The 12,564-nt window shown below is 38.8% G+C and overlaps 1 protein-coding gene across 7 annotated transcripts in view; it reads left to right on the forward strand.

Annotated features, from left to right (window-relative positions):
• Positions 1–12,564, forward strand: part of atp10b (ATPase phospholipid transporting 10B) — a 268,819-nt gene that overhangs the window by 164,460 nt on the left and 91,795 nt on the right. For all 7 annotated transcript variants that reach the window (XM_043703360.1, XM_043703365.1, XM_043703361.1 and 4 more), the window contains one exon: positions 1,488–1,682. In XM_043703360.1, the coding sequence (XP_043559295.1) occupies positions 1,488–1,682 (195 nt within the window). The remainder of the gene's footprint in view (positions 1–1,487; positions 1,683–12,564) is intronic.

Consider the following 12,564-nt stretch of genomic DNA (forward strand, 5'->3'; position numbering starts at 1 on the left):
GACCTCTCCGCCCCCACTCCAGTCTGACCTATCACCCTCACCTTGACCTCTTTCCACCTATCACATTTCCGATGCCCCTCCCCCAAGTCCCTCCTCCCTACCTTTTATCTTAGCCCGCTGGACAAACTTTCCCCATTCCTGAAGAAGGGCTTATGCCCGAAACGTCGATTCTCCTGTTCCCTGGATGCTGCCTGACCTGCTGCGCTTTTCCAGCAACACATTTCCAGCTCAGCATTCTTCGTGACAACACAAGTATTTGCCAGGAGTGTTTAATATAAACCTTGATTACAATCACGTGGCTAAGCTTTTTTTAAGTATTTAAATGTGTCACCAATGGCTTATTTTGCTGCATTGGCCAGCTTGGCACTTCCTCTGTCCTGTGTGGTACAGCTTGGCATCTGTTTTCCTTGGCTCTCTCTCACTATTCACTTCTTGTCAATTCTTGATTTTGATTCTCAGTATAAAGGGTTTAGTTTTCATTACCAGGTGTAATTGGAGAAATATTTCCTAAACCGATATATTTGTTACCTACTCGTTAAATTGAAAAAGGCTGAATATATTTGAAATGAATTTTAAATGTATTTGACTCCAGGATGTACACCTTAATTATCACATTGAACTTTGTTGGTACAAATAACTTTGCACTGGTTTCCAATTTTCAAAATATCAGCAGATCCAATTCTTTCATCAGAACACAATCTGTACTGAATTCTGATTAAAGATTATTGACCTCAAATGTTAGCTCTGCTTCTCTCTTCAGTGATGCTGCCTGATCTTCTGAGCATTTCCAATACTTCCTATTTTTATTTCAGATTTTCAGTTTCCACATGTCGTGATTGTTAAGAGGTCATGAGAAAATGAGCACTGCAGATGCTGAGATCAGAGTCAAAAACACTTGTTGACTTGTAACAAGATCAGCCAGGTGGACCTTATAGAATATGAGTTCCCTGACTGGATTGTTAATCTGGCCCAATCAGAGAGCCCTGGCTGAAAGATAAAATCTAAAGTGTCACAATTTCTGTTTACACTGGAAACCGTTCCAGTGTCACATACTACTAAACTGTGACTATATGGTAGCATGGTGATGGGATAACGGCCTCTGTGGAGTTATTTCACCACAGTCCTTTTCCCTGGTTTTGGAGCAAATTATTTGTCATCTACTTACATTTTGGAAATTGATTTTTGATATCTGAACATTTGTTTTGAATTATGCTGATATGCAAATTAAATCGTAAAGTAATGGAAATTATAGAGAAAACTCCTTTTTTTCAATTGTTTTCATCTGACCCATTAATTATTTATCCAGAGAGGACACCTTTAGCAAATAATCAAATGCTATTGAATATACCACTGTATGCAGATTAGATTATTGATTTTTTTTTAATGTGGTAACGCTGGTTGTCTGATTTCTCAGATATGTTGTGGCAAAGATACCAGAAAGGAAAAAGTATGAAGTTTTTATTTTTCCATCCCCTTCCACATCCTAGGTTTGCTAATATTTACTTTCTGTTCCTGGCACTTCTGAACTGGGTCCCATTCATTGGAGTTTTCCAGAAAGAGATAACCATGTTACCTTTGATTATTGTGATGTCCACTACTGCTATTAAAGATGGAGTTGAAGACTACAAGAGATACAGATTTGATAAAAAGATAAATCAAGCCAAGACAAAGGTATTTGATTGGTACGTAACTTGTGATTCAATGCAAGGTAAGTCTCAGGATTACTGGAAGATTTTTGCATGACACAATTTATTGGTACTTTGCACTAGATGTTGAAGGGTGGTAAAATATGATTTAATGGTTGGCTGTTGTATGACAAAAAAATGAAGGATATAACACTAAAGCTTATTATTGCAAATGGAAGGGAGGAGGATCTAAGATAGAGCTCTGAATTTTCCTGGAATCATATAGCAACCATGTTGCATCTAAAAAGGCAGGTAGACCCTGGACCTGGAATTCACATGCACATATCTGGCAGAAACATTTTGAACATTACAGCAGAAAATAGCTTCCCCTTTTAGAAAGCCCAAATGTGGCAAAGGCATTTAAACTTGGTTCCAGAGTGTCTAAGAGTTGCAAAACTCTTTCCTAGCAGATTTAATAGATCTTTATTGTTATCAGCCAACATTATTAATGCTCAGCTGTTTTCTGTGGACTATTATTATGACAGTGAGAGTTGGGTTTGAGTTCCTTACCATTATAAGGTCAGAAATGGAGGTGTTCGCTGATGATTGTATAATGATCAGCACCAGTTGTAACTCCTCAAATACTGAAGCAATACATATACAAATGCAGCAAGACCTGGACATTGTCCAAGATTAGAGTGATGCTGGAAAAGCACAGCAGACAGCATCCAAGGAGCAAGAACATCGATGTTTTGGGCAAAAGCCCTTCATCAGGAAGGGCTTTTGCCCGAAACGGTCGATTTTCCTGCTCCTCGGATGATGCCTGACCTGCTGTGCTTTTCCAGCATCACTCTAATCTTGACTCTGATCTCCAGCATCCGCAGTCCTCACTTTCACCTGGACATTATCCAGTTTGGGCAGACAAGTGGCAAATTAAATTTGCATCACATATCCCTTCATATTCAATGGCATTACTATCACTGAATCCCCAGCTATCAACAACCTTGGGATCACAGAGTTAGGAATCCAGCAGTGATTTATTCACCTCTTGACTCCCTAAAGCCATATACAAGGTGTGATGGAATACTTGCCTAGATTAATGAAGCTTCAATAATACTCAAGGAACTTGACACCATCATGACAAAGCAGCCTGCTTGACATGCACCATATTGATAAACATGCAATCCCTGTACCACTGACACTCAGTAGCAATGGTGTGTACCATCCAGAAATTCATCAAGGTTCTTTTGACAGCAACTTCCAAAATCCACAACCACTTCATCTAGAGGTATAAGAGCAGCTGATACACGGAACACTAACACTTGCAAGCTCCACTCCAAGCCACACACCTCCCTAACTTGGATATATATCATCATTCCTTTTGTGTTGCCAGGTCAAAATCCTTGAACTCCCTCCCTATTGACATTTTGGAACTATCTACACCAAATACACTGCACTGATTCACCAAGGCAGCTTGCCACGACTTTCTCAGGACAGCTGGCGATATGCAAAAATGCTGGCCCAGTGATGTCTATCGACCATGAATCAATTTTTAAGAAAGGGGTTGATTGATATCTTCAAGATGTTATTAAAAGATTAGTTGTTTTGGATGCAGTGCAATGTAGACAAATGCTTGTTTTATAAGGGTCTAACAACTTGAAGGGAGTTAAATCTGTTGAATGGTCATTCAATCATGGGAGGTATATAGGTATGGATTTTATATAAGTATGCATGTCCCTGGAATGGATATTCTGACCTTTATTGTATTTCATTCGAACATAAGTCCTGAGTCCATGAAGTGAGAGAATAAACATATATTGCTTCCAAGTTGGCATAGGGGTTAAATTGTCCATGAGTGTTGGTCAAGGCATACAAGGCCAATAAGAGAAGTCATCCACTCTGATGCTTTGCCTATTCCTGGCTCCCTATTCTCCTTGCACCCCATTTTAATCCTCCCCATCAAACCTTTCAGGTCTGCTATGTATGTGAACCGTTCTGGGATACTCAGAATGAGTGGGACAATATTCAAGGACCCTGGGTGATTTAATCTGGTGGGACAAGGAGAAATGAGCCTGGTGGAAAGCTGGGAGTAACTTAGGATTTAATTTTGAATGTAACATATCTATTAATTAAAAAATGTAACGATATTCCATGTAATGTAAGTAAAAATGTTTAATGAGCATATTTCAGTTGTGTTAGCTAATGCAAATGCACCTTTTCTTGAGCTTGGAGTATATATTGAATGTTAAATAATGTTTAGTTAAATTGATTTAGATTTTGCTACACAAAGATTGTAAACCTTCAAACCCTGTCCTGGAATTCTTTCCATTGGTTACTGCAAAATTCATTCCTTAAAATCATGTCATTGATACTACAGGGATCTTAACTATTATCTCCATCTGGAGAGTATATGGGGAATGTGTGGGCAGAAGAGGGTATTTATGGGGAATCGTAAGGTAGTCTAGAAGAAAGGAAGGAAATATGATAGGCTTCTGTTCCTCATTGCTGTTGTCCAATCCTTATTGGAAAAAACATCCATCTTTTTTCCTGGTGCTAATAAGGATAGGTTCGAGCGTAACCTTATTAGTCTCTGTGAAGCAGAAACTGCTGTTATTCATTGCTTAGGCTAACACAGGGGAAGTGACCATTCTGGATGAAGCATGGACGGTTACATTTACTGATTGAAATCTATCCAAATGTGAGAAAAGTTACAATTTGTTAAAAGAAAAGTTGCTTATAAATAAGGATTTCTGATGTCACCTTAGTATTGAAGAACCAAGGAGCTATATAAAGGCTATGATTAGTATTGTAAATGTTCTTGACAAATTGATAGGGTACTCAAGAAGAACAGGTCATAATTGCTTATTTTGTATGCTGACATGGAGAGCTTGTTCTGCTGAGTTATAAAACACCTTCAAGTTTTATACAGATTACAGGGTACCTGTTACAATTCCCACACGCAATAACCATGTGTTCCATTTTATCTTTGTTTGGGTAGTCTGTTCCTCACCCAAGGTCCGTGATTGCATGGTTTTTAGCTGTGAAAGTGGATAGTCTAGATGGCTTTCCTGTTAGGTCTCAAATGCTTCTCGTTACTAATTATATGACAAAAGTTTTAAATCTTAACTAACTTTTAACCCTGCCAATGATTGCACATCCAACATCCAGATTTATTTTGCTGAAAAAGAATAATTGATTCAGTCTGATTAGAAGATAGTTATACTAAGGTTATCAACTTACTTCTGGCTTGTAGTAAAAATTAATGTTTTTTAAAAACTTGGAACTAGAAAAACAATTGCACATTTTAAAGGTTTTTTTTGCATTGTCATTTATTTGTGCTTGAATGAAAATAACAAATTTAAATGCCGCTTTGGTATAACATCATTTGACTTGTTTAGAATATTAACAATCTGCTAAATTAAAATATTTTTTAGAAAAATAGTTGTTCAATTGAAGTTATAATTTAAAATCATAAGTCTTTAACCCTGATAAAGATTGCTATGATATTGCTTTATAATAAAAATGGGAGATGCACTCTGCTCTTCACCAAAGGCTGTTAATCCCCATTCCCTGTCAACATTTCATTAATACTTAATTTAACCAACCGCTCTACTGCATTGCATTGTGATGATGCTGTGACTTTCAAGAGGTTTTTTTGGCCTGAGTTTTTTTAAGAGAGGCTGTAAGGCAGAGATCCTGAGCCATCTACTGAACTTCATGTATATAAATAGCTTCTGAGGCCTAGCAGCTCTTTTTTAAGTTGAAACAACAGAAGCAGCCCGGTTGTGGCTTTGTAGGCTTCTTTTAGTTTTTAGTTTTAGGTGTAGGTTTAGCAGAAGCTATTGTGGTCTCAAAAGAATTGGAGGCTTCAGTGAATGTCTCCTAGCTACTACTCTCTGAATTTTCTCTTGGCATGTTTTTCATCCTGGATTGGAGAACTGCATGTGAGAATCTGTGTCTGAATTTTCATTTTCTTTGCCAAGGAGTGTGTTAATGGGCTATTACTATGGATCGTTCTGCTATAATACAATAGTCGTGTTCCTCTGCAACTTTGTGCTATAGAAAATCATGCTACAGGAAATTGCGCTGTAGAAGATCGCCAATAGAAAATCACTATACCCGTTCAGTAGAAAGTTCACATAATCCAAACAACATCCACAATTCATCAAGCAACATTATAGCCAATTTGCGTTGACAAAAGGTGTGTTATAGCAGAATGACTTGTATATTGGAACAGTTAATTAGTAATAGTTATAGTATCTGTTATTCTGTTAAATTTTCCAATTGATTTACGTTATTCTAAATTCCTCTTTCTCTGGTTGTATTTTAACTACAGTGTTTAAATAAATTGTTTTGCTTAAATCGAATAGTTTGACCAATCACACTGTATCAGGAACAGACACTTTACACTTGCCTTTAAATTAAGAAAAGTTCATGCCCAGGCTACCTTCTTAAAATATTTTGAGGGGGTTTGATCTGGGCCACAACAATATGGAGTGTCAAGGCCAAATGGATGAAGGAGTGACATTAGCCATTTAAGCAAAAATACTTGCCATTTCCTGTGGAATTGCCTACATAGGTGTCAGAGATAGATGTGCTGGATTCATCACAATACACTTCATGTGAACACTTATTTTAAGCATAGTTTGTATAAATATTGAGTTAATATATCTTCCTGTCTTTCAAAACAAAATTAAACAAAAGGCAGGTGGTTTGAAATTTGGAGTTGAGATCAGATCTCATTCACCAATATGAAATGTTTTTGAAAGCTCAGAAACACATTCAGTTATTTTTATGTCTATAAAAATGTTAAGTTTATGTTTAAATCACTATATAAGTGCAAATGTTTGATGTTTTGTAATGTGTCCAGCATGGGACTTTGTTAAAAAAGAAAATGTTGCCAATCACATTTTCTTAAAAAAATGGAAGCAAATTGTTTCACCCTTTATGGAAGCTTAAAGAGGAACTATACACCAACCTCAGCTAGCATCCTTCTTTTCACAATACCTAACAATTAAATCATGTAACCCTACAATAGCATGTTATCAGCACATTAGAAGGGTAATTTATCTTGTTGTGTTTTAATCCTGTGTTTATGAAACACGATAGTCACTGATTTACCAACAACATCATTGAGAATCCACTCTGGGAATTCACAACAGTCAGTTACAAGGTCAAATTAACTTATGCCAGTGAAACAAAGTGTAGTAAATCCTATGCCTATTCCAACTGAGCCTTTTTTTTTTGTTGATTTGGAAAATATTGTCAAGCATTTCATTTTAAACTAAGTAAAAATGGCAGTGAATCCAGGGAATGAGTCTCTGAGAGAAAAAAAACAAGGTGCATGCACACATTTCAAAAATATGTATGAGAAAAAGAAGTTATTTGTTTTGATAATATAAACGGGTTTCCTGCAAAAATTAAACCAGAAGAGCAGGTTAAGCTGCCAGGAGATTCCTGATCTGGTTTGTGCCCCGGAAGAAGCTGTCAATCTGCATCATCTTACCTGAGCAATTAGTTTGGAATCTTATAGGGCTCTGACTAGCATGGATTATGGTGAAATGTCTGATAGAATCAGATGACAAGTGCAGAGAGGTCCATCCTGATGTTGACATTACTTTGCCCCATCTTTCATGTTTTTATAGGCTTGGGGCTGTTTTTCCTGGAGCGTCGGAGGCTGAGGGGTGACCTTACAGAGGTTTATAAAATCATGGATAGGGTAGATAGACAAGGTCTCTTCCCTGAGGTGGGGGAGTCCAGAACCAGAGGGCATGGGTTTAGGGTGAGAGGTGAGAGGTATAAAAGAGACCTAAGGGGCAACTTTTTTCATGCTGAGGGTGGTATGTGTATGGAATAAGCTGCCCGAGGAAGTGGTGGAGGCTAGTACAATTGCAACATTTAAAAGGCATCTGGATGGGTATATGAATAGGAAGGGTTTGGAGGGAAATGGGCCGCATGCTGGCAGGTAGGACTAGATTGGGTTAGGATATCTGGTCAGCATGGATAAGTTGGACCGAAGGGTCTTTTTCCGTGCTGTACATCTCTGTGACTCTCGTGTGGAGAGATTCTCATCAGGCAGTGGTGAGATGCCAATTGATTCTCATTTTTGATTGTTCAACAACTGTTTTAACATCACAACCCCTCTCTTTAATATTTGGATTCCCAATTCAACATACTTGCCAACCCAGCTTGACATTAGGAAAACCTAACAAGGAAGCCAGAGCAGATACCTGACAGATTCAGCTCACCGCCTGCTCCGAACCACATCCATGTTGAACACTGGGCAACACATCTTAGAAATTGTTAAGACGGAAAGATGAATATTAATGAGATGAGTTGACCTATCCACAAAGTGTTCAACAAATAATAATCCCTCTTAATCAGAATCTTGCCACTACCTAGTGAGAAACTTGTCACAGTGCTCATGAAAAGCATAACAAGTGGTGCAAAGTGCTCCCATTGCCTACGTGGCCCTTGCCAGACTACTCACATGATTCAGACACAAATCCTTCCAGAGTCAGTATTGTTCACGCCCCTATGAAATTCTGTTCCACGTTTTTCTTTGACATGGACTAGAAACTTTTCTGTTCTCCTTCAGAGTAATCATATATGACAGTCTGATCACATTCCTAAAAAAAAGTTTAGTCTGCTTAAGCTTAACATGAAGAGCAAAGTAAAAGAAAAGCAAGACAATGCGATGAGTCATAACTCCAGTAGCATGAAACTTACCATGTTCACTGTTGTTCTGAAGGGTGTGGAATTGTTATAAAGACAATTATACCTGATGAAGGAGCAGCGCTCCAAAAGCTAGTGCTTCCAAATAAACCTGTTGGACTATAACTTGGTGTTGAGTGATTTTTAAAAGAGAACATAGGCTGAGTCTTGCATTTTGTTTTGGCTGAGTGATGCCAAATGTTTTGAGGGATAGGCATTTTAAAACCGAATGAGTTTTCTCATTGTATCTTACCCAACTTAACTTATCCTACCTCATCTCTCATGTCCAACTTCTGCCCCATCTTCTCATAGAACATAGAACTTTACAGAACAGTACAGGCCCTTCAGCCCTCAATGTTGCACCAACCTGTGAAACCAATCTGAAGCCCATCTAACCTACACTATTCCATTTTCATCCATATGTTTATCCAATGACCAAAAAATATCCTTAAAGTTGGCTAGTCTACTACTGTTGCAGACAGGGTGTTCCACGCCCCTACTATTCTCTGAGTAAAGAAACTACCTCTAACATCTGCCCTATATCTATCACCCCTCAATTTAAAGCTACGTCCTCTTGTGTTAGCCATCACTATCCAAGGAAAAAGGCTCTCACTGCCCACCCTGACAGCGTCCTCGGTCATCCCATGCCAACTAGAGATTTCCACCCAACCACCAATATCATTTGTCCCTGCACCATTTTTGAAAAGCTACTATATTGATAAGTATTGATAGACCAACATTGCCTCTCAGTGGCAACATCAGTATAGCAGCCAGAAAGGTCTGCTGCCCATTGCAATGGCTGACACCTCCTTGCACATAAAATCCTATTCTCTCACCCTAGTCAATGTTTACCCTTCAGGCCACAGAGTTTATCAATTTGTTACACCATTCTTTCTAGAAACCCTCTCTAAGTCAGACTTGTACTGTCCCCAGTGTCCATTGTAGACCCTGTAGCTTGTTATTTTCTAATGGAGGAATATCACACACAAGCAAGTAATCGGCCATATACAAATATGAGCTTTCATTGATAGCTGCCAAAAGTGAACACAGCCAAAACCAATAGAGCCTGAAGTTAAACCAAAAATGCAAAGCAGATTTTAGCATCATCACCAACAAATATTTTACGTTCCTTGATTGTCTGCTCTAACCGGTCTTATTTATTATTAGGTTCTGTCTGATTTGTAGCACCCAACACAGCTGAGGTCTCATAGACAAGGACAGCCTCCATTTCTCTAAGATCTTCATTCATCCAGTTTCTCAGCATCCAGAATGTCGCCTCAGTGACTGCTTCAACTGTGCAGTGCACATCAAGCCAGGAAGTTGAGGCACAGTCGTCTGGACCATACTAGATGCACCCTCATCAGAAAGTTCTAGTCAGTGGAAGTACATCTTCAGGGGCCCTATGGTCTGCTCCACCATGCCCTTGTCAAAGTATTAAACCTGTGATCTACATCCATCAGGGAGTTACACAATGGTATTATGCACCATGGTTACAGTTCCCAGTGACCAGCCTTGTAAAACACCCAGATCCGTAAATGTGCCAGATATGCAAAATTAAGGACCTCACACTGAGCTCTGTGTTTTGCATCCCTGTGCCAGCTTAGAACTGCTTCTGAGCTTACTATTAATCCTGTTCCTCCCATATCTACCTTCACCCTTTTAGGTAAGCAGCCACAGAGACTGCCACCAGCAGCGGGCAAATCATTCTCAGTGAAAAGGACCTACATTGAGGACATGAAGAGCAAAAAGGACTCTTAGATGTCAGAACAGTTTGCAATAGCATGCCCTACAGAAGAGGCCTGAGCACACATCACTACACATTGAGACAGGCTGGACATGGATAACGGGGGGTGGGGTGGTTCATCCCCTTTACTCATCGACATTCAGCATCAGCAGATCTGGCAACTTGGTAAAGGAGCCATGCTGACTGATAGTCCCCCAATGTCACTGAGGAAGGAGTGCCTGCCACACTTTGTCACCTTTCACATCCCAAACCCACATTGACCATTCCACTTCTCACTGCATCCAGTACAGACCATTGCTACATAACCAATGTCCACACCAATCCGTCCAAAGCTTTCATGTCCACTTTAACCTCACCCTATCCCATCAAATAATTTCTATCCATCCCACCAAGGTGGAGACCCATCACATTGAACCTCCCATCCAGATGTCCTCCCTAACCCCTTACAACTTGACAATACCACCCTGTTCTTCTACGCTTTCCTTCTGGAGGCCATTGTTCAAAGAGCCAACTTAAAAGTAGCTCTAAGATATATTTAGCCTGAACCATGAGCTTGTTGCCTGTCTCTGTCAACAAAGTTTTCCTGCTGTGACTTTCCAGTGCTGATTACCAGTGTGCCCTGCAATGTAAGAGTGTTCTTAATAAGTGATCTGTCAGTGTATGAGAGAGGTGCAAATATAATGATGAGAGGCTGCAGGACGCCACATGTTAGTGTCCGTAGAGGAAAGTTGATTGGGGCTTGTGCTATGAGCTATGGTTTGTTCATTGCTAACGTGGAAGTGCTTGGAACAATGTATTTTTTTCAGCACAATTTTCTTGATTTGCCTTTTTTTTTTAAAAGTGGGGAGAGAGTGTAGTATGTTGCATGATGTGAGTATTTGGTTCATATTTTTGTTTGTATTGGTGTTAAGGAAAAGCTTTTGTTTTAACGTGTAAATCATTTTAGCTGAATCCACTAGGTAGGCATTCTGCTTTCCATTGTTGCCTTTTCTAATGTTGAACTTGTGAGGCGAGTTTGGTAAGATGGGAGGGAAAGTTTTAATAAGGCGAGTTGATCTGACAACAGGATGTTTTAAAAGTCTTAATCCCTATCAATTGGCATCTCACCACGATAAGATTCCAGCCCAAGTATGTTCACATATCTAATGAAGATTAGAGAATGAGTATCATGTAGATTATTTCATTGAAAGAGACAGTCAGAGAAAGAAAGCACATGAGAAACCTCTGATAGTCCAATTTCCTACTATGAGCAGAGGAAAAGTCAGAAAGTTAGTGAAATTAAAAATAAATTTAGACTTTGCCAATTTAATGGAATCCACTGAGGCAACAAAATGAGTCAAGATTTTTGATTAAAACAGATCAATCAATGTCACAGCTCCAACTATTAAAAAGAATTGGTAGTCAAAATCAAAGGTCGTGTTTGACATGGTCAGACAGCAGAGTCATGCTAATAGGAGGAGATACAGACATGCTATTTGAATGTATTTAAGAAAGAATAACTAAGTTGTTCTCTTTATTATTTATTTTTAATTTTTAAAAAATATGTATTGGTGTTAAGGAAAAGCTTTTGTTTTAACGTGAATTATTCTGGCAGCATTCACCACACGTGCTTCATTTGTAATTACTGTTAAAGCAAGTCAGCAACTCAAACTGTGAATTTTGAAGTAATGGTGATGTTAGTTTTGCAGTGTTGTATTTTTTGATCGGGTATAATTTTACATTTTAATGTTGAAATATTTTTTAAGCATCGCAGAGAAAAGAGACACATTTTGAGGCATTTTATCACTCTGCATATTGGGATTCCTACAGTTTTACATTCTATAATTTTGACCTTATCAGTAACCTCCTAAATAAGGACCAGCTATTTGTTCACCACACAAATGTGATTGTGAAATAGGTTTTATCAAGGCCATCTGCAGGATAATGGCTACCCAGATGAGATTATTTCTCGCTGTATATTGTGCAAAATGTATGAAAGGCCCTAAAGTTGTTTCTCTTTGTCCACACTCTGCCTCAGATTACCCTGATGGAAAGGTATCTTAAAAGTTGAGCAACAGGTAAACTGAGGAGCAACAGGAGTTGCATTCACCACCAACAGGGTGCTGCTGTCAAGCCAAAAAGGCATTCCAAAAAGAGTATCACACAAATTAATAATGTGATGGATAACCTTAAATACTGGTCGATGTCAAGTATGTAGACCATACATCCTAATATGGTAGATCATATTCAACAGCAGATCACTTCAACCACTCACAACAAACAAGGCATTGACAGTGCTCATTCAGCCTGCACTGCTTTGACAACATTTGCTAGATAACCCTGAGCATGTGAAGAGCTACACATTTAACCAATTTAGGATTTTCAATCAGGCTCATAGTATTGCACACTTGTGTGTACCAGACATACACAGGGCCCTGTCCTTTGTAAACCAAAAGAAAGTGTGTATCCATTATGCCTGCTTCAACTCAGCAAAGTGGGTGA

This window comes from Chiloscyllium plagiosum, chromosome 14, assembly GCF_004010195.1.
Source record: "Chiloscyllium plagiosum isolate BGI_BamShark_2017 chromosome 14, ASM401019v2, whole genome shotgun sequence".
Lineage (NCBI taxonomy): Eukaryota > Metazoa > Chordata > Chondrichthyes > Orectolobiformes > Hemiscylliidae > Chiloscyllium > Chiloscyllium plagiosum.